The sequence below is a fragment of the Epinephelus moara genome, chromosome 6 (genome assembly GCF_006386435.1).
Source record: "Epinephelus moara isolate mb chromosome 6, YSFRI_EMoa_1.0, whole genome shotgun sequence".
In the NCBI taxonomy this organism is placed as follows: Eukaryota; Metazoa; Chordata; class Actinopteri; order Perciformes; family Serranidae; genus Epinephelus; species Epinephelus moara.
This window is the reverse complement of record NC_065511.1, coordinates 226,856-253,014: the sequence shown is the minus strand read 5'-3', so window position 1 is coordinate 253,014 and position 26,159 is coordinate 226,856. Positions and strand designations below refer to the sequence as shown.

Here is a 26,159-nt window from a genome sequence, read left to right as displayed (position 1 = left end):
GCGGGGGGAGGCCCAGCCACGAGGGGGGGAGGGGGGGGGGGGGGGGGGGGGGGGGGGGGTGAGTAGAGCACATCAAGTGACATCCACATGAATGCCAGTCCCCAAGGTTTCCCAGCAGAACATTGTGTTGTAACAAGATGATTAGTGTTATACTCTTCACCCACCAGGGGTTTTAGTGTTTTGGCTGATTGGTGTATATTACACTGGGGCAGCAGCAGTGACGCCCTGTGGTAGGCGGCCAACATTACAGAAGGAAACCCACACTCAAACTGCTGGAAGCAAAGTGCATTCAGTAGCAGTGCACATTGGTCATCTTTCCCTCTAATGCCAAAGTGAACAGTGTGTCACAGCTTGCTGTCTCTGGCACTACTACAGGTGCTTGCAATGTGCCGGTGCAGGCTGAGGCCGAAACACTTGGACTCAGAGACCGCAAGACATCAAACACGGTACACGGTTAACATCGATGCTATGCTGCCTTAAATGTTTAGTCAGATTTGACATGCAAATTGACTTGCAGATAATGAACTCCCACTTGCATTGCACTTTGCCTTGTTGTCTTTTTCTTTTACAAGGTGAAGCCACACTTTTGACTGTTTTCCGCGGCCAATCTTTCACATTGTGACTGCTACTGTGACACACTAGTTTGAACAGGCCCTGACTCCTGGCAGATAAAAAAAGCAGCTCTCACGGGTGTTTGAATGAGACTTCCAAATAAAGTGTATGCATTATACATTAGAATGAATTCATCACGTGAGACATTAAGGTACGAGTAATTCCACCCTAGCCTTTATTAGTGAATTTACAGTATTTTGGAGAACAACTAAAGGGAAAAGTTTGGACATCATTTCCTGCGTCTTTTTCCCAGCTGTAAATGTTGCACATTGACACTGATGGATTCTCTAGAATGCAGCCTGCTACCAGCAAGTTCTCTGTTTGTAATGTTCATATAGGTAATTTCCAAATATTCAGGGGACTTTTCATCATCACTTAAACTAATCCATAACTGCCATATTGGCTGTATTTTAATCCATGTACAGACATCTGGGAAATATAAATATGACCCAGTCACTTTTGGTGTCTGTCCCTGCAGATCAATACAAACTGTTGGGTTACCTTTAAACTTCAGGTAGTCACAAGGGGCATGTCCTGGCTCCCCTGCCCTTCTCCCCCCTGGGCCCCCAGTCTCTACACCCAAAATCTCATGAAGACGCCGTGTGGCTGGGGGCTTATACTCCTGGAAAACACACATAAAACACACCAATATTTAGATACAGAAAAATATGACTTCAGGATCCTACATCAACTCCCATTACCACCATACACACGCAGTGAGGGACATGCAGATATTTGCACTTCCCATAAACTCATAGGGCCCTATTTAGATGGTCTAAAACGCGAAGCGCCAGGCGTGCGGCGCATGGGCGTGTCCCAGTCACTTCCTAGTTAGACAGCGCGTTTTCAGACTGTGCACCATGGCGGAGAGTCTAAAAGGGTTGGACTTACTCTGTGAATTAGTCATGGGTGTGTTTTGGGCGTATTATTCAATAAGCCAATCAGAGTGTCACCCCTCATTCCCTTTAAAAGAGGTGCGATTGGAGCGCATGGTGGAGAGCTAGTTAGATGGCGGACCTAGCAACTGGAAAGAGTGAGCGTTTTACAGCTGAGGAGACGGATCTCCTCGTGCGGGAGGTGAAGGCCCATCAGAACCAGATCTACAGGGACAGCAAACAGGCACCCAAGCTCCCCGAGGTAAAGCAGGCGTGGGATCACTAATACAAGAAAGATCTTACTAAATATCTGTGGAATATTATTCAAACCTGTTTTCATCATATAACAGAGCACAGCTGTCAGGACTGCGGCGGAACTCCCCAAGGTGCTGATCCTGCAGCTAGGACCTGTTCAGCGTTTTCTCCCCCACCCACATTTGTTAATTGTTTTCGCATGTTTCCTAGAGCTGTGTTCTGCCTCTTATTTGCATGTGTGTCCTCTCTACACTCAGATAACAATATAATAATATAATATAATGTAGCCTAGTATAACATGTTAAAATAAATGCATTGTGTGGGCTTTGGTTTTCAATCAAAAAAAATGATTGATTGGTCAGATAATTTCACAACTTCATTTGTCATTATTACAAATTATGATGAAAATCATTACTGCGATTAGATTCATAGATGCATTCTGATTAATGACTGACCATTAAGACGTGTTTCTGATAAATATTTTAATGTGCACAATAATAACCTTTCACATTGTAATCATATTTTTATTTGTTATCTTTTGCATATGTGTGGCTGCTCCGTGTGTGTCTGAGCAGAGTGCACGCGCGTTGTGCACCCGCCTAGAGACGCATATTACTAACTTGTTTAACAGCGAAATACTGCGCCGTTGACTTTAGACCAGGTTTTTGTTGGTCACTGGCGCATTTGCTTTTTACGTCATCTAACTAGCAATGCACCATGACTGCGCCTGACCACTCCTCATTTTTAGACCAACACACCCAGAGAAGCGCAAGTTCATTTGCTAGTTAGATGACGAGGGCGCAGGGCGTGAAAATGACAACTGCGCCTGCATCTAAATAGCAATGACACTTGCGACAGGGATTTTGCGCCCTCCACCGCCCGCTTTAGGCCATCTAAATAGGGCCCATACTGTTTTAAATACTGTGGGTACACTTTTTTGTTTTGAACACATTGCTGGGGTTTCAAACTAATGGACACTGAGACTTTTGCTTCCACAAAAACAATAAAGGTGAATTAAAATGCACAACAACCAATGTCCTAATAATCCACATACTTGGTTGTGGACAGTTCACTTATTCTTTCCCTTCAACAGGAACTAGTTCCCAATGAAAACTCCTGTCTACTGTTTGCACAGTTGGAATTCGTACTCTTAACTTTTACACTCTTCACAACACATCTGCAACATCTAAACATCTTTTCAATTAAGTACTTCTCACTTTCACTCAAGACTTGTAATAGCAGCATGTGCTTCAGTTGGAGTAGAGCCACACATCACAGTGACTTCATTCCCATGCTGCCCACTATTGTTTCACACTAAGAGGTATTTTGTTTACAAATGCAGCTGTTATGTATGTTGTTTACAATAACTGGTACAATTAACACATTTTATGGCTTTTACCTTTTTTATAGAACGGGTATTTCCAATGTCCAGCCCGGGGGCCAGTTGTGGCCCGCAGACTAAATCTAAACGGGCCTCGGCTTGTCTTCTCAAAATATACCATATGATTGACACAATATTGGTTAATCAAGCAAGATCACTTCACATTTTTTTTCCCATTTACCTCAGGATGGCTAGACTATCACAGTTTGTAGATATGCACCAAGTAGGAACTACCCAGGCAAAACTAATGTGTTTTCATAAACAGACAGCACACCAGCAAACAAAGAATTACCTAACACCAGATACTTCCTCCTGGGTAGCAGACATGGCCACAGCCAAGAAGCTTGAAGTTGACCATGAGCGGCACAACTTTCAGGAGCAGTGGAAAGTGTAACACTTTTTTACTTTAAGATGAAACAGTTGTGTTTATGTCATTTGTACAGGATTTTTTTTTCTTGCATATGATTTAAGAAGCAACTGGCTCCCAGGTATTTTCACCACATACTAATCTGCCCCCCATTCAAAAAAGACACCCCTGTTATAGACCAGTTGCAGAGTGACATGAAAGGGGGAGAGAGAATGGGATGCCATACAGCAAAGGACCACAGGTTGGAATTGAACTCAGGCTGCTGCTAAGCTATCAGCCTACATGAGGCACACACTCCACCTGGTGGGTTTGAGGCCACCCTAGCACACTGGATTCTTGAGCATCATGTCACCAGCAGCAGTTGGAAGACACAAGGCTGAAGGTGAAAGGTGACTTTTTTTTAAAATAAAAACTGTACATGCATGTGAAATTAAATACCTTCTTGATGTCCTTGTTCTTCTTCACTGTCCACAGGCCATCTGACAGCTTGTCAAAGTACTTCCTGGCTTTAGGAGCTGCATCCAGCATGTGGCTGGGTGGGACTCCCAGGACCTCCACAATCTTATTCATCTGGTCAACCTACACACACACACACACACACCCACACACACACACACACACCCACACACACACACACACACACACACACACACACACACACAATTAGTCTTTGTATTGTGTACATACATGTGGATTTAGTAAGTTGGATTTATACTTCTGCATTGAATCTGTGGCAACGCAGACCTCCTGTCTATTTCTGTAAGCTGAAAACCATTTCCCTCAGTGGACACAAAAATTGTATTTACTTTTGTTTCACAGATAAGAAACAATAAGTTGTGAAGACAACAAAGTCCCCAGTAGAGATAGTAAAGAAAAACTTAAGCTAGCCGCTAGATTAATTTATACAATGTAAAATGCCATAGCCTGTTGTATTTGTGGGGAAAACATGTCCAGCAAAAGACAAGCACTGTGTTTGTGAAGTTTGTGAGTTATAATGGAGCTGATTTGTGTACTTGTGTTTGAAATTATCACTATAAAGTCATGTTTAATGTGTGTTTTCAATCAGTCAAACTTTGCAGCCCTTTGCAGAAATCCGACTTCCAACTTGTGTTTTGGAGATGTTACTACAGAGCGAACAGACACGCCACCGCACAGGTATAAATGCTAACAACAGCATAGCCCTTTTGCGTAGGCTCTGTGTAAAGCCAACTAAAGGTGAATATGTAGTTGCGCGTCAGTTCTATACACGGCCTACGCCGTAGGTGTGGCATCGATTCTGTGCAGAAGTATAAATCCTGTTTTAAGGATTATTTATATTCCCTTTTCATACAAAAATATATACGTCAGTTTTAAATGTTGTAAATGTCCCCTTTCCTCATACTTCCATGCGTCCTTTATGATGGCACAGATACAGCCAATAAGTGGCACTAGAAGACATAGCCACAACAACAAACGAGGTGACAGTGGAGGAGGTTGCACCTTTAAACAGAGGCCCCGTTGTAGACAGTGGTGGTTTATGCGGCCATTATATACATCCTGACGTGGATGGGAAATTCTTTTTATTATATTACCAATTCGTTCCATCACCCCATTATTTAAATGTCTTGGTCTACATTCATATCTTGCTTGACCTATGCTATACTGCCTCCAGGATCTCATTTTGTCTGTATCTGTAAGCTTTCAGAAAACGTGCACGAAGGACAAAATGAACGCAGAGTACGGAAAAAAAGGCTCCGTATGTCTCCATATCTAATGTTTAGCATAAATGAGCCCTTAAGGCAGAATTACAGTTGTGTGTCAGCTCTTTGTAGCAACATTCCACAAATATGCTGCTGCAACGCATCTCCTGAGTGAGACAAGAATTCAGCTGAATCCATTCAGGATACTGACTCTGAGAGTGGAGGAGATACACAGAATCCCTGTGTGTACTCATACACTCATACAAACCCTCTGACTATTTAAATCTGTGTCCTCCAGGGAACATGCAGAGGTGAGAGGGAAGAGATGTCAACAAGAAAAATATATGTGTTTTTATCAGTGATGTCTAATATTAGATAATTAGACTTAAATAAATAATAATAAATAGCATTTAACAATTCTACACTACCAGCTATGATGTTTTGTGACACACTTCACTTAGTGAATTGTCAAATGTAGCAGAAAAGTATACTGTGGCTCATGTCAGAGCTACAACCCAGCAAACAACAGCCTAACACCATGCTGGATCAATTGAGAACGTGGATACAGGTTAATACTGAATCATCTTCCAGCCCTACTTAATTAATACATTTATGGTGCTGTTGCTTTTACCTCATTGGAACCACTGAAGAGAGGCTCTCCTGTATGCATCTCCACCAGGATGCATCCCAGAGACCACATGTCGATGGCCAGGTCATATGGCATTCCCAACAGGACCTCAGGAGAGCGGTAAAACCTGCTCTGGATGTACTGATAGATCTGAGAGGAAGTGGAGAAGAGTTCAGTGACTCAGCACCTATATGTGTTACACCCTGAAGCTTTTCTTTCTATCTGCTCATGTCTAACCTATTCACCTACGCTGCAGAGCAAATGTTGCATCAGTAACAGCTCTAAAGCACTCGTCATTTATAGGTTAAACAAAGATGAAGTCAAATGACTCTTGTGTCGGTGTTGCCTGTGGTTTCAGTAGCTGCCCACTGTTAGGAGCGGCAGTATAGCCAGTCAACCACACTCTGTTACTGCTGTTCAGCAAATTAACCCTTCACACAAAAGCTCACCTGACTACACAGCAGGTACATTAAACATTGCTGACAATGTAAGGTTAATTAACTGACAGAAATGCAGAATTTTAGACTGCATTAACTCTAAAAAGATCAAATGACATTATAAAAAAAACCCTCATCAATGTTTGATTTCAGTGTTTACTGAGACATATATGAATGTTACATTATTCATCTTTCATTCATTTATTCTCTAAACCCTCATGATGAGGGTCACCAGGAAGCACATGTAAGAGGCAATTATAATTAATTATTTTATAGGAAGTTCACTAATAAATGTCCTCTGACAGGCATATTTGGGAGGTGCATGTGTTTTAACATTTGTGTGGATGCTGCCCACCCTCTGTCCAAGCTGGCAGGAGGATCCAAAGTCAACTATCTTGATGGCAGATCTCTTGGGGTTACACAGCAGGATGTTCTCTGGTTTCAGGTCGCAGTGGATGATTGACAGCTCCGGAGTGGCCAGGAATAATAACGCTGTGGACAAAAAAGACCATCATTCTTACTTTTATCATCTGGAACATCCTCTTCACTGGTTATATCTGATGATAACTGAAACAGTATGTACATCCATCAGCCACAATATTAAAACCACCAGCTGGTGAAGTGTGTTACAATGCAATGCTCTGCTGGGAAACCTTGGGTCCTGGCATTAATGTGGATGCCACTTAATGCGCTCCACCCACCCAAACACCATTACAGGGCAAATACGCCCCCTCATGGTAACAGCACTCCCTGATGGCAGTGTTTCCCCCAGCAGGGCAATGGACCATGCCATACTGCAGAAACTGCTGAGGAATGACCCGAGGAACATGACACAGAGCTGGTGGTGTAACCCTAGCCTCCGAAATCCCTAGATCCCAATCTGATTGATCCTCTGTGGGATGTGCTGGCACCCCACCTCACAACCCACAGGAATCAAAGGATGCATCCCAAAACCCTGGTGCCAGACACCACAGAACAGCCCCAGAGGTCCTGTGTTCATGCCTCAACGGGTCAGCGCCAAGTCCGCCCCACCGTGGATCAGGGGTACCTCGGGGGTATCCGCACATCCCACAGATGATCGATCAGATTGGGGTCTGGGGAATTTGAAGGCCAGGGTGACACTGGGGGGCCACTGCCATCAGGGAGTGTCGCTGACATGAGGAGGTGTACTTGGTTTTCAGCAGTGTTTGAAAGGATAGAGGACATCAGGTGGCATCATCATGAATGCCAGGACCAAAGGCTTCCCAGTCTCTTGCGCTTGTCTCTCTCTCTCTCTCTCTCTCTCTCTCTCTCTCTCTCTCTCTGTCTATCTCTATCTCTATCTCTCTCTGAGTTTATACATGTATATATATGAAAACCTGCATTTATGGTATAAGCAACTGTCAAAGACCATCCTGACCAACTTTTCCACAATTATTAATTATGTCCTCAGTCTTACTGAATGGCAATTGACCTACAATATTTTTCCTTGCCTGATTTTTTCATCCACTTGGGGGCAGACAACAAGCTACAAATCACATGTGACATTAGTGTTTCCATGCACCCACCTGTACAGAGCTGCTGTGCAAATTTCCTGGTGAGGTTGAGAGAGACTCCTCTAAAGTTGGTGTTCCTCAGCAAATCGTACAGGTTGTAGCTCAACAACTCAAACACCAAACAGAGATGATTCCTAAACATAAAGTGACGCTTCAGGTGGACTGCACAGAGACAGATTGACAGACAAACACACACGGAGACAGAGGGGAGACAAGGAGAAAGGTTAAGCGATAAACTCAAACAAGGAAAAGGTCAGCCAACAGAGTACTGGGCAACATTAAAATCATTTCTTGTCACATTTTCCTTAAAAATTCCAAACAGATGTATATACCATTTAAATTCCCAAAGCTCCTGAGTTATTACATTTCGTATCAAAGATGAGATAAATGGTCATCAAATGTGTTCTGTCATAATTCATTCTGATTTGGAATTCACACTAGAGGTGACTGGAGACCTCATTTATCCAACACTGATTCAAACAGCTCAGCCTTTCTGTTGTATCATCGTGGTATGTGCTCACCTATTCAAACAGAATTTTAAAACTAACTTCATCTGCATTACTTCTTTTTTGTCAGAGAAACTCTAAGTCCCTACTAGCCTTTTTTGAGCTTTCAGTAACATCCCATAGTCTTCACTGGTGGATTAAAGTTTCTTAGTTGTCATTGAGATGGCTCACATGCCATCCCATGAGCTGGGTATATTATGCCAACACCACTCAACTGTTTTTTTGCTTTATAAGTCACATATTGCACATATCTTTTTATGTACCAATTAAATGAGTTGCTGAGGTTCTTTACTAGTTCCACAGAGTTAAATGTCACAAGTCAAAATAATGAAGCAGTGGGTCCAGAGTGATGGTGAACATAAGCCCCCTTTCCACCACCATTTCCAGGAACTTTTATTTCCAGGAATTTATTTACCTAGGTAAAAGAATTCCTGGTAATCTGTGTGGTTTGCGTTTCCACCTCACCTCAAAGTTCAGGAAAATGTATTCAAAGCAGGCTGATGACGTAGATGATTCGGCGTGTGCCCTACATTTGGCTCCGCCAGCTTGTTGGCTGGTAACAGTGCTGGTGTAGGGAGTAAGGGCTGTTTGTCTCAGCCAGCAGCTAAGTTTAAAAGTATTTTGCGATAAGTGTCAAACTAAGTTAGTCTACATACAGACAGCTGTCATTTGAGCTTATTAGTATGAATTTGCTATTAGCTGAACTAGCGTGCTGTCTAAATCAGCGTGTAAGACAAAACGTTAGTGACGGTGATCGAGAGACTGTGGACGGAGCATATTAAATATCCCTGTCTAAATGTTTACATGCTTGCTGAGCACATGTATTGATAAATTATTGGCTTCTTACTCGCTAAGGTTTAATGTCACTCACAGTAACGAGTGTAGCTGCCGTCAACTCGAGTCATTTTTGAGTGTTCTTCACTTCGTTTCCACCGCGGCCTCTCGGCTGTTCACCGGTTACCGTGTCGTGTAGGTGTGTGGATGTGTGTATGTGGAGATAAGCGCCGGCACAGAGTGCAGAGCAGAGGCTGCAGGATGATAATGTATTAAACCAACTTGTGTAAAAGTACCGATAAAAGAATCGATGCCGTTAGCGCTTATCAGTACTACGGTCTTTGATAATTTAGCCCTGGGGCTAATTTAGTACCGGGTTTTGGTGCCCATCCTTAATCAAAACACAAACGAAATGAAGCTTGTAGAAAATAAATAAAGTTTGCAGCCACACTGGCACGGAAGTGCGGAAAGCCAGGGGCGCCTCCAGAAATGTTTCATAGGGGTAGCCAGATGGGGCCACTTAAAATCTTGGGGTGGCACACCAAAACTAAAAGCCATAATTTCAGGATTTTATTATACTGTTGTAGTATATAGGCTAGTAAAAACTATCAGAAAGACTTAAGGAAACACCTACTGATATACTTTGGTTTATTGTGTTACATATAATGTTACTAATGATCTAATGTGCATAGACTAATAACAGTACAGTTAACATTTTGAGTTCCACAATAATCTTGTTTTATTGTGTTATGTGTTAGGCGATTCATTGTTTTTAAAATAGGCTAGTTATCCTTTTCCTTAAAAAGACACATATACAGCTTAATTTAAAGGTGTACATTTATTGTAATAAAAACCATTACTGGGAAAAAGCAGGCACTGGCAGATACAAACAGAAGCAAGTACAGAAATACTCATATCTTTGCTTTATGTAACAAGAATTTCCCACCAGGGATCAATAGTCTCTGATTCTGATTACCAGGCTATACATTATGTGTAACAAACTCTCATATCTTTGCTTAATGTAATACAAAAATAATTAGATTTACAATTCTTGAAATTCCCAAAGGTCCGACCTAGTATTTGAATCCCATTAGTCCGCCCTCCCAAAAATCCAATAAAGTTACATTTCAGGGGGGATCAGGCAACTTCCCCCTTTCAGTAAACGCAGAGCAGCGGTACCACTGAACAGCTGCAATGTCTCTATGCGCGGACTGTGAGGACAGTTGCGTTTATCTCATCGACGAGAAATCACATCATCTGCTATATGTGATGTACATGCCCTTATTTGGATAACACATCCTGGTATTCCCCACACACGGGAAGATGTTTTAAGTAGGGGGCGCCAGGCTGCCAACTGAATGAATGAATGAGTGACATCATTGTATTTTTTTTTCCTGCTGTATAGCGCATCGCACATCGCCACTCACTAGGCTGCTGACTGGCTGCCATAAGCTACACACAAATAAAACATTAAGAAGGTCTAACAAATGCAAATTTTATTACATTTTTTTCATAAGGAGGCCAACAGTAGAATTCACCACATGACAAAAGCAGACAAGAGGCCCGTTTCCACTGAAGAAGTTCCTGGTACTATTTGGGGGGCAGGAAGTACTACAGGAACGTCCTCTCGCTCGGCCCTCTCAACTGCCGTGTTTCCACTGAGAGAGCGGAGTAGGAGGAAGGTTCCTGTAAAGTTACCGGGCTCTGGATGTGACGTAATCGTTGCGCGACCATTTTGACCAGGGCAACGTAGGGACGTAGGGACGCAGGGACGCCGTTAGCTGTTAGCCCTTAGCGGTGTCTGTAATACTCAGTAACTCAATAAACGGTCCGTGAATTTTTTTTTTTCCCAGCGGATGTCTTAGTTAAAACATGATTGAGCTGACTGGAGTAGTTTCATGTCATATCCGACAACGGGAGGCTTTTAACAGATGACGTCCTGATGTTAGCTTTGCTGCTGTTGTGAGCTGTCCCTGTCAGCTGATGCTTTCTAGACATTGTGATTTCCCAAAACTGAATAAATACCACACATAGCAACNGCCGGCTATTTTGCCGCTTTCTGTTGACGTCACATCCCGTCTTGAGTATATCCAATCAGCACCAAGTAATCCCCAAGCCCCAGCCAGGAGTTTCTCGGGGCCGTTCTGAGTACCTACTCCGAGGCAGGGACTTGTTTAGCCCCTGTAAAAGTTCTGGAACTCTGTCCTTCGGGGGTGGTTCCTGCGGTGGAGACACGCACCAACGGCCCCGGCCCCATAAAATTACCCCGAAGTTCCTGCGATGGAAACAGGCCTAAGAACTACCTTAGTTTGAGCGCTGTCTTTGGTGCTGAAGATGTCCCCGAGGCTGTTACAGGCAGAGGTTATAACAAAATCACTTTAAGCGATGTCCTTGGTGCTGAAGATGTCCCCGAGCCTGTTACAGGCAGCGGTTATAACAAAATCACTTTAAGCGCTGTCCTTGGTGCTGAAGATGCAAAAACAAAATATCTATACTCAAAAACTCACTACCTCTGACATGATGAACCAAGACAGTGGACTTAGATAAAAAAAACAACATCAGCAGAAAAACAGAAGTCCTGCAAACCAACAGCAAGCGGCGATCACCATGGCCAAATAACGTCGCATATCTGTAACTAGAAAAGCACTTGGAGAGCGCAGACCTCTGCCAAGCAGCTCGGATTTCCCGGCTTTTTATTATTTTATCCACTTCGCTTCAACTGATCACCACCAAAATTTTATCATCTGTTCCTTGTCCCATTGTCAACCTTTCCTGAAAATTTCATCAAAATCCGTTCAGAACTTTTTGAGTTATTTTGCAGAAAAACAAACAAACAGACAAAAAAACAAACAGACCAATGCTGGTGAAAACATAACCTCCTTGGCGGAGGTAATAAAGAAATAAAAACAAGATAGCTGTTGGCAACTAACGCTGTTGCTGCTGCAGCTACTATTAGGCTACTACTGTTATCCAAACTAAATTAAAGGAAGCAAAGATTGTTTAACCTATAATTCCACATTATGTTGCCTTCTTTCCACAGCAAATAAATTATTTCCTTTTAACGAATGGCTTTGAGTGAAACATCCGAGCCGGACGCTTGTTAATTTGAGTTTGATTTAATTTAATTACACTAAAGTTGTTGAGTTAAACTAACCATACGAGTCCTTTTCGTTTTTATACAATTTATTGCTGCATTTTGAAAGCAAAAAGAGTTATGTTTTTTTGGGGTTTCATGTTATATCTAGGGTTTCAGCTTGGCACTGTGAACCTGTGCCTCCCGTGACCTGCATGTAAATAACAACATACTGTAATAAGACAGTGGAAATCACTAATATAACCAGATAATTCTACATATTTGGACAATTTATCAGCCATCTAAAGTTTGGTGGACATGTTATCACAGGCCCAGGTTTTCTTGTGGTTGTCCTTACCAGTTGCCAGCGCTGCATTGTACAACTCTTGGTATTCAGAAACCAACATTATCAGCTTCTCCATCTTGTTGTCTTTCTGCCTCCTTAATGCCTGCCCCCTTCTATTTGATTGTTCAAAGTCAGGTGTTTACCACCAGAAGTTCAACACAGTGAACTCTATGCAGCACAGCAAAATCTGTGCACATGGGTGACAACTGCTTCATACCCCCATTGCCCTTGCCGCTTCCCCTACCTTCCCCTTGTTGAAATGACCAAAGGCTGTGAGTTACTGCATGGTAGTGTGAAAGCAACTTAAGGTACCAGAGTGCATAGAAAAAAGCATTAAAATAGAGCTTGTTAATCAAAAAAGTGCCAGGGGAGGATCCCCTGGATCCCCTGACAGACTTCAGGGCTAAGCCCCAAATGTCCTCAAATCCTTGGAACGTCCCTGTGCACATGTGCGGGACTGGCCCCTGACCTCCTGCCATTTCGCAAAAGCAGCCCCCGGGCAATGCAGGGTGAGTATCTTTGCAATACTGGGAGATGTGACACAATGAATACTTGGATCTCTCTTTGTTTGACCCAGTGTGGTATAAACAGAGCTGCACCTGTGAGGTTGTACATGTGTTTTATCTGACCCCTGTACTCTCAAACCTCACTGTATTGTGTGTGTGTGTGTGTGTGTGGTCCTTCTTACCTATGTAATATTTCATCTCAGTGTCATGCTTGTTCATGAGCTCCAGCAGGCGTAGTTCAATCTGTGCCTGGTTTAGAAATGCCTTCTTGTTCTTAATGATCTTTATGGCAACCCATTCCTGCTCGTGGTGGTCGTAGGCCTTCACCACCTGCAGACACACATCAACACAGTCTGTCATCTCATGCCATATAGGAACATATGCTTTCTTCATTAGACAGGGACATAATGTGTCACAGGCTGTGCCCTGTCATGTTGAGTGAGGTACAGAATATGGTGGCAATTCACTGAGAAAAACTTGTAACTGACTTTAGGTGCCGCTTGAGACATCAAACAAATCAACTGCAATTTGATGCCATTTGTACACACATGCATTGTTTGGTCTGTTGCTCAAATCAGACCATTTGAAGAAGAGATCTTTGAGAGGAGTGGTTCTTAATACTGATGGTGACGACAGCTCCAACTGTTTGTGTTTATAAGGAACCATGATGGTCTGAGGGGAAGATTTTAGAAACCAACAATAACTGTGGACTCAGTTTTCATACTGGAATTTCTTTTGTTGACCTCACCTGTCCGAAGGAGCCCTTCCCGATCAGCGAATCTATCTCATAGCGGTCCAGCCACTTTTCTCCATTTTTGACAATATAGTCATAGTTGTCGTCGTCATAGCCATCGTTGTACACTTTTCTCTCCTTCTTGGTGCTGCTGTCCTCTGGAGGGACCTGCTGGGCCCGCCGCTTCTTCTTAGTATAATACACCTGTGGATTGACACAACACATTAGGTTCCCAGCTCTGCCTCTAAAGAACCCCAAAGCACCTGTGTACTAGTAAGTATCATTATTTCAGCCTGTTTTTCTTTGGATGTTAAGGTTACATTACCAGTGGTTAAGGCTTAAGTGAGGAAACAGACATTTGTATTTGGAAGCTGTTTAACAGCAATTTTAGTGTGACTCTATTGAAAATATATGTTTTAGTATATTTTAGTTCAGTGCTGAGCCAAAGCTGATTCCGTCAGGATGCTAATACTGAGTAGCATTTACTTTATGCCTCTTCTATACACCCCTGCTTCCAGCCCCAAACAGTAGAGCCCAAGGTGATAAACAACAAAGTATTTCTGACATATGCCCCTTTCCACCAAAAGTAGTTTTTACAAGTTTTTTTAAATACGGGTAAACCCACTAAAAATGGGCTGTAGACTCCTTTCCTGCTGCCAGTAGACCAGAGCTGTGTACTGTAAACAGCTCTGGAGCAGATGAGTATGCCTTTCTGTGTGTGTGTGTGTGTGTGTGTGTGTGTGTGTGTGTGTGTGACGTTCAATTTTACAGATAAGATGGAAAACAGGTTAGTTAACAGTAGAAAGCAGCATGGAGGCCTGTGAAACCTTTACAGTGGTTACTTCTTTTTATATGTCAATATAACAGAGAATTATTTTTGACAAATACCACATTTCCACCATAATTAGTACATGAGTTAAAACACAGGTAAACTCACTAAAAATAGGCTATAGACTCTTTTCGTGTTGCCAGTAGACCAGAGCTGTGTACACGGCTCTGCAGCAGCCTTTCTGTGTGTGTGGGGTTTTTTTTTTTTTTTTTTTTTTGGGGGGGGGTCACAGACAGGTTAGTAAACAGTAGAAAGTAGCATGACGGTCAGTGAAAACTTTAAGGTGGTTACTTCTTCTTGTGCATCTCTTACTTATTCAGTCTCTCTTACAAACTCAATGCAGACTAATTTGGATTGATGTTTGAGCGCTTCTTGGGCAAGATGGCGGTATTTTGTGGTGGCATGTCATTGCATCTCCCTGATAAAGGGGCTAAAATCATTGCATTCACCTGGGTGTTGTATTGCATCAATGCTGATCAGAGCCAGAGCCAATAAATACCCGTGACTGCTGCAGAGTCATTTGACCCAGGTGTGAATGCTGATTGTTACCTTTCCCATTACATTAACAAGCCTGATGTAAGCGGGGGTTTTTGTACAGTGGAAAAGAGCCTAAAGCTTCATCTCAGATTTGGCTTGATCCCAGCAAAATATGCAGATACTCTGAAAATCTAACAAAGACTTTAAATAAAACAAGAAAAGTCCAAGGACCAACACATACCTGTGTAAGTGTGTGTGCGTGTGTGTGTGTGTGTGTGTGTGTGTGTGTGTGTTTGTGGTGTTGCTCCCGGTATGAATCATACCTCATTGATGTGCTTGTAAGTTTTGATGAGGTCAACAGAGAGTTTCCTCAGAGGGGCACTGGCAGGGTCTCTGAAACTAGGGGGGATCCTCCGCTGGAGTATGGTCATATCAGACAGCACCTGCAGAGAACAGCAACACTTCATACACGTGTCAAGTCTGAATGGGCACATGAGAATAAACAAACAACAAGGTGGAGTGTGGTTCCCACTATCTTACCACAGAAATGCAGGTTTATAGGTTTTTAACAGGCCTGGGACAATACATGTGGATATTGAAAACATAACTTGTATTGCATGTATCAGTTCATCCTTGCAGCACCAGAGTTTGTGTCATATTATGCTCAATACACACTTACATCCCCAAGTCAGATACTACATTATATAGGAACACATAGAAAATGGGTTACTTTCCAATTAATCAAACATGAAAATCCCTCCTAAATCTCACCAACTTCTAGGCCAAAGCCAAAAACAAAAGATATGGTGCACATACTGGTGCATACAAGCTGTATTAATTGAGGTGTTAGTTAAATTAAGAGGTAATATTTGTGTAACTTGCACATTGTGTCTTTGTTCAGTCAGCATTTTCCATCATTTTTCCCTCCCATTTTTTTCATGTTGACTTGGTTCAGTGAGTCCATTGGAACAGGAAGGATGAACTACGTACTACTGACTATATACTATACTGTATAAGAAAGCAAGAGTCATGTTATGTCTGAGTTCGGCTGTTTAAAGCAACAAGGTGTATCAGAGCTTTACTGCATCTCTTCTAATTTTGAATTAGTGCCTGGCCTTGATGTGCTGCATGTGTTGGACTTTTTCACTAAAGGCCCAGACACACCTAGTCAATAGTCAGGTGTCGGTCAATGTTGCGCCGTCGGTAAGTGTTTGTCGCCCTTGTCTGTGCAGTGTGTCCCACACAGTTGCCCCTTGTTGGCCCCATTGGTGTTTTTTCGGCCAATGCAGCATATTCAATCAGTGACATCAGAGCCTGTCGGTGAATGAAATCACTCTGATTGGCAGTTAAACTTGGGGCACGAGAAGAGAAATGGAAGTGAGGAAAGTAAACAAAGAGCTAAAGTCCAGAGGGAGTGAGACCAAAACAAGCTTGTTCCATAAGGTCGGATATTTTTTCTTAATCCACTGAGCTCTATAGCAGAAACATTTCCTGATGGTTTGTGTTATTATTCACTGGCACATGGTAAATATGCTCTGTTCTTTCAACATTGGATTGGGTTGTTAATGTGCTAACTGGCAATTATCATCAAGACAGTCTTTGGGTTTCCCTTTTAGAATGAAGATTACAGACAACTGCCGTCTGCTGCTGTGGAGAGTTATTTCCTTTCACACAGGTCCAGAACATACATACTGGTTGGCTGTTAGCTGTAGTCTTTGCCGTGTGTTCATGTACAACTTTTTTGGATGAGACACAGGCCACATAAGGCAACATAGCAGGGGGCTTTTGACACTGCTAGTTCCCTGAAGTCGTTTTGGTGCGTCTGGACCTTAAAGAATGTGGAGGAGGATCTTTGGACAAATGCAAACAACTAACATGTCCAGCTGATTGTGCCATCAACTGCTGATAAACACCATCAGTGAGTGGACACAATGACTCATATTCTTAGCTCTAATAAGTTTAGCTTAGCAGTATTGGTCTGATCAGGTTGCCTGAAGCACCTCAGGATGTGAAGGAGCTCCTCTCTTACATGTGTATGAAAGTGAGGTTACCTGAACAGAAAAAAACCATGTGCAGCATGCAGCCATCATCTAATTCTCTTAGTCACTGTCCAAATCTTGTGATTGTGTGACCAGTGAAATGAGGACTGACAGGCAAACAGAGTGCTTTGCTCTCTTTCACCATCACCTCCAATACAGAGACTGCATCACTGCAGTCTATAAATATGCTGGCTCCTCTCGAGTTAAAGTCTCACCAAGTCAAAAGGAAGAGCAGCAACCTCCTGGGCTGAAAAATGAAGCCAACATAGTGTGCCAAAATGCAGTTCCTCTAATGTCCACTTGAGGCTGGCTCCAGAAACCAATCAGTCCCCATAGACCCCCATTTAAACAGGCCCAACTTTACAGCAGAGATAAACATGTTTACAGCCTGGTACAAAAAACAGTTTTGGTCTCTATAGCTAACTTCATCATTCATGACAACTGTACAGGGGGTGAATTTTTATGTAACCCCTCCATTTAACTTTCATAAGGGCTTAAAGTTACGCATAATTAAGGATGGGCCGCTTGAGTGACAGGCTGTCTGCAAGGTGTTGCCACAGTCTATAAAACAGATCCACCCCTCACTCCTCCCCAGTGCCAGCCTCTCGTCCAAATATGGTCACTTCTGGCTCCAAAAAAACCAAAACAAAACAAACAAAACACAAACAAAAAAAATAACTTGAAGACAGCTCTCACTCCATATGTTCAGAGTGCATGTCAACACAACCCTTGCCGTCAGTGCTCTTGCAATACCTTCCACAGAATACCCGGGGGAGCACGGTTATTACTTTTTTCCAGATCCACAGATCACATGTTAACGGGATTAGCAAATTCCCATAACACTTGGATTATCTCTGAGAGGATAAAAAGTTGCTCTGTAGGTACTCTGCACCACAAAGACAACTGGCCATGTTCTTCATGGATCTGGGGTGCAACAGTTGGCTTCACCAGGTAGCAATTTGATTCCTTAACAGATGAGACACACCTCTGCCAAAGGCATTTCAGAACAAAACCACAGCTGCAACTCAGGACCAAAGAAACCTCTGCCTTGGACATGGATTCTAACACTTTCGCTGTTCCAACTGCAACTCCTGTCCAGGAGGCAGGACAGTCAGCTTCAGGTGCTCCTTAAAGTGCTCCTCATAACTCTTGTCATTGTGTTGGAGAAGGAATGTAAATCCCTGGTTGAGCAATCACTGCACAGGGCTGATTCTAAAGTATATTTTAATATAATAAAGCACATCTCCTAGAGAACATCCAATGCGATGTAACTGAGGTGGCCCCTGATGGCCAGTTCCTTACATATTTTACACAGGTGTCCACATTCCCTAAGTGCACTGACTTGTGAAGCATCACACTGATGGACCATTGCTACTCATGTCAACGTCAAGCTGAAAGGTTATTGGCTGTTGGTTGCTATGATTCTAAGGGAAAGACTAAAGACTGTCAGGGGCTGTTTGGGCACTGAGATTGTTCACTGAACTTTCCTCCAAACAGTCATTTTCAATCAAAGCTCAGTAATCACAACGGGAGATGGCAGCTGTCAAGTTTAAGATTTCTCTGCATGTTCAAGTGGTGCACACGGGGCTCTGCTGACAGATATTTACAATTTAAATAGTTAGAGGGGTCAGGCGCAAAAGGGTAAGAAATATCAGTGTTCATACCTACATGTGTGTATGTGTAAAGAGGCTTTCAGACATCCCTGTTCTTAATGTAAAAACAACAGCAGCCATGTTGCCAAGGTCAGTGGCAGATGTAAAGAGAGGGCGGGCAGTTGCACAGCTCTTTGACCCTTAGAATTTACTGGTATTTGGGTTTCCAGACTTATAAACCTATTGACTAGACTCCCTAACAGCATTTCTGCAGACCCTTCGCCATTTTCTAAATGGAGAGTACCTACTTCTGCCCTCCAACAGGCAATACAGAGTCCCTCCATTTAAACACGACAGGCTGAAAAATTTGATTATACATCAGGCTATCCTATTGCTAAACCAGAATCAGTGGGCTGCTAATTAAGATCTGAATCTGAGGATGTTATGTGATGTGTTCCATGGTCATGACTGTTTGGTGTGCTATTATGGGTATGTGCTGTTTGTGCTATATGTCTAATTTGTATGTGAACTTCTTGAGCGGGGTTGTCTGAGGTTGCAAAATGAATTTCAGTATAATCTGATAATAAAGGTATATCATATCAAACTGAATGGTATCATACTGACTGGCAGACAGAAACCAGTCTGATTATCCATTCTGGGACAATAAACATTTAGGATTTTAGTTAGAAAAACTTGCTATAGAGTGCCCCTGTAATGAGTCCTATAACCGGGAAATTGGTTAACATTTCTGCACTCCTGGTTCCCTTGTCTTGATGTTGGTGGGTTCTTTGAATGGGTTTTTGGTTAGATGCCTGAAATAACATCTGTGGTTAACACAAGCTTAAGAGACTTTCAAGTTTTGTTTTGAAAAAGGCATCTATTGTTGGCATCGTTTACCATAGCAAACTTAAGTCTTCCAACGTCAAAGAGTTTGGATTGGCTCTAATGGATACATTTTCTGATTCTCTGTAAGGTTTATATACAAAAAATGAATTTGGATGGAATATCTCAAATTTAAACAAGTCCACGGTGCCAATCAAGAAATCTGTCAACAAAAGAACTAAAACAAACAAACAAAAAAAATTTAAAAAACTGTTCAAGTTTGTATTGAAGTCTGACTTCTAGCTAGGTTTGACACACCAAGCTGAGGGTAAGCCATCCGTCAATGTTGGGCCATTGGTGAGCATCTGTTGCCTTATTTAGTGTGGTGTGTATGTCCATTTGTGTGTGTGTGTGTGTGTGTGTGTGTTACCTGCTGCTGCTCGGCCATGGAGTGGATGGAGCTGAAGGAGGGGTGTGTATGTGTGTGCTGGCTGGTCATGGCTGGCTCAGCGAGGGAGAAGCCCTGGGCAGTGGAGGAGGAGGAGGAGGAGGAGGAGGAGGAGGAGGAGGTGGGCGGACATCCTGAGCTGCTTACACCTGGGGAGAGAGAGATGATTAGCGAGGGAAACCCCAACATTCTAATCCATTCCCTGCCTCCATCGCTGGTACAACATGGCTACTGCTGCTCTGTTTTTGCACCACAATTGATCGGAAACAATGTCCATCACATGAGTCACTGATTATTACTTCCTGTACTGGTCATACATACTGTGCTGTCCACTACAAATATCCAACTGAAGAAACAGGACAGTGTGGAAGTCTTTCTTTTCCAAGCTCCAAAACACACCAAACATTTGAAACACATGCAACAGAGGATTTTCAGATCTGACCAATTGTGCTATTCGTATGAATATATGAGACCTTCACAACTGTGGGAAAAGTTATTTCAGGCTAGAGCTCAACTGATTCTGGATGGCTAAGGCTGATACCTACATCCGTATCTGTGAGTTGAAAATGTCATCATAGCCATTTTTAATATTAACACATAACGTAAGCAGATCTAATAACGATGCCTTACATGTGGTCATTACAGTGCGGAGATGTGATATGCACCATGATTTACAGTGTAAAAATAAACATGGACACACTGTTTCCAAATGACCTCAAACACACCTTTGACATTTCTCTACTGACATCTGATACTTATCAGCCAACAATTACGCTACTGACACAACACTGATATATCTGCGATAATAACTTTAGTGGAATACTGTGGCCCCCAAATGATCATTAGTGTATAATTCCTCATCCTGTTATGTTGAATTTGTGAAGAAAACTTTGTTTTTCTCTCATGCCACCAGTAAACGAAGAACCCATGCTCAGTACTTCCCAAACAGCCCGCACTTTCCGATGCAGAACTGAACCATCAGTGAACCTTATCGGTGCTCTCTTCAAAGCCAGACTCTATTGACAAAAACAGTAATTTCACCTTGCTGAACATTGGATCTGCTGGTCTTACCCTGCCTCAAACAGTTAGGTTGTGTTATTGTGTGACTTTGTTAGAAAGGGGGAATGAGACAAGCAAAGGTGGACTACAAAAGAAAGAGTGGAGAGGAAACTGCAGCAGAACAACATCTGAGAGGTGTGGAAGGGAATGAAGAACATCACAGGCTATTCAAAGAATAGCCAGGTTATGGATTAAGGTTGGGTACCGAAACTCTGTACTTTTTGTACTTGGTACCGATTCACGTCGGTACTACCGAGTACCGATTCACTTAAAATGAATCGATGCTAAATTTCGGTACCTGAGGTGGAGGCGGAGCGAGAACGCAGGACTCGCACCTCAGATTCAGCAACACTGGCAACAAAAAAAATGTGCAGACAAAAGTTAACGTGCAGCACTGTTCCTAAATGTTCACAATAAAATGCTGAAACTGAGAAGTTTAGACTTCAAAAAGTACCGAAATAAGGTACGGTTTGGTATCGGTACCGAATTCCAGATACTGGTACCAGTACCGTGTCGGTTCAATTATTAACGGTACCCAACCCTATTATGGATGGTGATGTGGACAAAGCCAACAACTTCAACCTCTTCTTTAACAGGTTTGATGGAGGGGGCAGTGTTCACCCTACCCCTGCATCAATCCCTCCTTCAACAGTGTCACCTGCTACTGCTGGTCCTGCTCCACTGACACCTGGAGTAGCCCCTCACCCACTGCTGCAGCTACAGCTACAACATCTACCACCCACGGCCAACTACCACTGTCCTTAACAGCAGACGAGGTGAGGGCGGAGCTCAGGAGACTGCGTACAGGGAAAGCTGCAGGCCCAGATGGAGTGTGTCCAAGGCTCCTGAAAGACTGTGCAGCCCAGCTAGTGGAGCCCTTTCAGTGGATCTTCAACAGGAGTCTTCAAACAGGCAAAGTACCGGTGCAGTGGAAAACATCTTGTCTTGTACTGGTGCCCAAAGTGGGGTGCCAGGCCGAGTTAAATGACTACCGACCAGTAGCCTTAACATCACACATTATGAAGACCCTGGAGTGCCTGGTCCTCCATTTCCTGAAGTCAGAGGTAACTGATGCTGTGGACCCCCTCCAGTTCGCCTATCAGAAGCACATGGGAGTGGAAGATGCGGTTCTTTACATGCTGCACCGTGCCTACACGTACTTGGAGGAGCCAGGGTGTTGTGCCAGGATCCTTTTCCTTGACTTTTCAAGTGCTTTTAATACTATCCAGCCCCCCATACTGAGAGACCACTTGGAGGGGATGGGAGTAGATCACTTCCTAACCTCCTGAATAACAGACTACCTGACAGAGCAACCTCAGTATGTCAGGCTTGGAAGCTGTGTCTCTGGGATGGTCAGGAGCAGCACTGGTGCTCCACAGGGAACTGTTTTAGCACCGTTCCTGTTCACACTCTACACAGTAGACTTTAAGTCTGGAGTCCTGCCACATACAAAAATACTCTGATGATACAGCTATTGTGTCTTGTATCAGGAGCGAACAGGAACGGGAGTACAGGGACCTCATGGATGCCTTCAGGGGCTGGTGCAGTAAGTGCTGTCTCCACCTGAACACAGCCAAAACCAAGGAAATTGTGATGGATTTCAGAAGAAAGAGGTCACACCATCAACCAGTCTCCATACAGGGGGAGGACATTGAGGTGGTGCACACCTACAAATATCTGGGGGTCCTCCTGGATGATAAGTTGGATTGGTCCTCTAACACTGATGTCCTCTACAGGAAGGGGCAGAGCCGCCTGTTCTTCCTGTGGACACTGAGGTCCTTTGATGTGTGTGTGGAAATGTTGACCATGTTTTCATCACACAGTGGTGGCCAGTGAATTTCTCTACGCTGCAGTGTGCTGGGGAAGCAGCTTGACAGACAAAAACACCAAGCGTTTGGACAAGCTGGTTAAAAAAGCTGGCTCAATGCTCAGCAGGAGACTGGACCCACTAAGAACTGTGGTGGAGAGGGCCACATTGAACAAACTGAAAGCTATAATCGACAATAGCAGACACCCTCTCCACAGCCTCCTGGAGTGACAGAGGAGCAGCAGTCGGCTCACCTCACTGCATTGCAGAACAGAGCGTTTCAGAAGATCCTTCGTACCCACGGCAATAAGACTGTTTAATACGTCCTGAATCCCTTCACACACACACACACACTTACAAATCTTCACAACTGGACTGGACTGTGTAATGGACAATTTCATTTTAATTTAATCTCTATTTATGCACTTATTTTAATGTATTTTATTCTGTTTTTTGTCTTTTATGAGCTGCCGGACAGCTGAATTTCCCTTTGGGATAAATAAAGTTCTTTCTATTCTATTCTATTCTATTCTATTCTATTCTATTCTATTAGGTGGAAGATTAAATACAGGGTTTCCCACACATTCATTTATTTGTGGCAGTCCACCATGATTAAAACATCTGCCGCCACAAATAGACTTTTTTTATTTTTGGAGCTGGACAGTTCATTAGGAGTGCTGTTGGAATATACATACATTTGGTCATTTATAGCGCCACACTGTCAGAATGCAGAGCAAACTTGGGGCAGAGACGGAGCAGCAGAACATCAGGTGCATTAAAAGTGAAACTTAACTGTTCATTCTGCTGGGTCTAAAGGTTTGCATTCACTTGCAGCAGCTGCTCCTCTCTGATCTGATCAGCTCTGAATGGCTTGACAGATCAATTATCCACTCCGCGAGTCACAGCTGTTGCTGAGAAAAGAAAGAACTAATGGAATGCTCCATCTGCTGATTTCATGGTCCCGCAAAAACCTCAGAAATTAGAGATGAGACACAGGATACAAAGGGACACGCATGCATTTAAGAGTGAGAGAAAAAAAAGTTTCCTTTTCATCCTTTGTCTGTTAAATGATAAAATTACAAGTGACAAAGCAAAACTTTTGCTTTGCTTTGGCCTTGGAAAAAGATAGAGAGCTAGGGTCAATAATGTGCACTAAATGAGAGAATCAGTGATTCACACACAGCCCTCTACCAATTTCATCTATTGCCAGTTCAGCACACTCAGTCCGCTGAGATATGGGCCAACACTGTGCCGAGCAAACTGTGCCAGACACACTCCAAAAGCTACAGCTGGTGATCAGCCAGTGTTGGACATAAGCAATGGCCCGATGGCCCGGGGCCAATCAAAAAGTATGTCGGGCAAGTTGACTGACCAGTCACAGGCCCGCTCAGGCCAGTGACGCTAGAAGTTTTTCTTTCTTTTTTTTTTTTTTTAAAACCGCGCTGCACGCCACAGGTCAGAGCTCGGTAAGCTAACTCGCTTACTCATTACCTCAGTAGGCTAATATATATCAGGCTGTCAGGGGAACACCTCCAGCGGATTTTTCCCCACTTTTTTCGAGCCTTCAGTGGATTTGTTGGGCTTTTTGGCCAAAGGTGCCCTCACCTTTGCCTGTGCAGTGAAACATTGGAGGAGGGGGAAACGTGCCGTTGCGCTTGTGCGTCTCCACCAACTCGGACACCGCACACCGCTGCCAGGTATATTTCTCTCCAACGTGCGTTCGCTGACTAATAAACTGGATGAACTTCAGCTACTGATGGTGAAAAACACAGACTTTTCTACATCTGCAGTTTTGTGCTTCACGGAGACGTGGCTGTGTGGATCGATACCGGACTCTGCGCAGCAACTGGCAGGCTTCCAACTCCTGAGCGGATCGTAACACTAAAGGTGGAGGTATCTGTTTTTATACTATCAGTGGCTGGTGTAATGACGTGACAGTGATCCAGCAGCACTGCTCTTCTGATCTGAAATCTTTTTTCATCAAATGCAAACCTTTTTACTCCCCCTGTGTGTTTGCTTCATTCATTCTGTTTGGTGTTTACATCCCACCGCAGGCCAACGTGCAGGAGGTAGGCTACAGCGCACGCTCGCCGACCAGATACTGTGTGTGGAACAGACTCCTTAGTTATTGTCCTTGGCAACTTTAACAAAGATAATCTCACCCATGAACTCCCCAAATACAAACAGTTTATAAAATGTCTGACCAGAGAGAAGTATATGCTAGATCACTGTTACACAACTGTTAACAACGCCTATCACGCCGTCCCCCGCGCTGCACTGGGCCACTCTGACCACACCACTGTCCACCTGACTCCCTCATACAGGCAAAAGTTAAAGCTCTGTAAACCTGTTGTGAGGTCATCTAAGAAGTGAAGCAGTGATGCTGTAGAGGATCTCCAGGCATGTTTGGACACTACTGACTGGGGTGTTTTCAGGACCGCCACCAATAGTCTGGATGAGTACACAGAGGCTTTGACATCATACATCAGCTTCTGTGAGGACTGCTGTATACCATCACGCACTACATTGAGGTATAATGGAGTTAAATGAAATTAAGTTTTATAGACATTCTCTCTCTCTCTCTCTCTCTCTCTCTCTCTCTCTCTCTCTCTCTCTCTCTCTCTCTCTCTCTTTGACTTGGGCCAGTAAGAATATACAAGGGGCCAGTGAAACTCTGAACTACTGGCCCTGGGGAAAAAATGTTATGTTGAACACTGAATCAGCACAACAATATGTTGTGGGATGTTCATTTTTGCATCTGTCAGTCTCATCCTGTAAATCCATCTACACACCCAACAAACGGATATGCCATCCAGCCAATCAGAGCAAGACTTTGTAATTACCAATCAGTGTGCAGGATCAGTTGCTCTTTGACCTTTCAATGTAAACAAATGCTGGCAGACAATGGATGTCAAATGCACACCAGGGAGTGCTTGTGATCATCATGGCTCAAGGGCAAGTGAGCAGATGTTAAGCTAACTGTTGGATTGATTCTTATTCAGGACAAATTACCTTTCAGCTGTCACCTCTTAAGTCTTATCAGCTAGGCTATGCTAAGCAATAGGGTTGGGTCGGTATGAGAAAAAAACAAACCAGTCAGGTTTTTGTAAAAAACCGCATCAAGTCGGTAATACCGGATTTTCGCCACTTGGGGGCGCAATTGACTCATTTAAAATAAAAAACGACCATAGGACAACAGAGTGACAGTAATGCGTTGTTTCTTTTATTCCTTACAAATACATTTTGCAGCTTACTCAATCAGTGCAAACAAGGGTTGCCTCCTTTGTCTGGCTCAAAGCCAAAGTGTTGCCATAGTGGCGCATTCTTTGATTTCTTTGAGACTAAATTGTCCGCCATTAGCGACTCCCCGTCACTATTG

The 26,159-nt window shown here is 43.3% G+C and overlaps 1 protein-coding gene across 3 annotated transcripts in view; it reads right to left on the bottom strand.

Moving 5' to 3' along the window:
* The window catches only part of dyrk1b (dual-specificity tyrosine-(Y)-phosphorylation regulated kinase 1B), a 159,032-nt gene that overhangs the window by 18,487 nt on the left and 114,386 nt on the right, over positions 1–26,159 (bottom strand). For all 3 annotated transcript variants that reach the window (XM_050045782.1, XM_050045781.1, XM_050045779.1), the window contains 9 exons: positions 19,897–20,063; positions 15,337–15,456; positions 13,723–13,911; positions 13,157–13,304; positions 7,782–7,931; positions 6,590–6,726; positions 5,801–5,947; positions 3,929–4,069; positions 1,114–1,234 (listed from right to left, as the gene is read on the bottom strand). In XM_050045782.1, coding sequence (XP_049901739.1) covers positions 1,114–1,234; positions 3,929–4,069; positions 5,801–5,947; positions 6,590–6,726; positions 7,782–7,931; positions 13,157–13,304; positions 13,723–13,911; positions 15,337–15,456; positions 19,897–19,965 — 1,222 coding nt within the window. In that variant the 5' untranslated portion in view covers positions 19,966–20,063. The remainder of the gene's footprint in view (positions 1–1,113; positions 1,235–3,928; positions 4,070–5,800; positions 5,948–6,589; positions 6,727–7,781; positions 7,932–13,156; positions 13,305–13,722; positions 13,912–15,336; positions 15,457–19,896; positions 20,064–26,159) is intronic.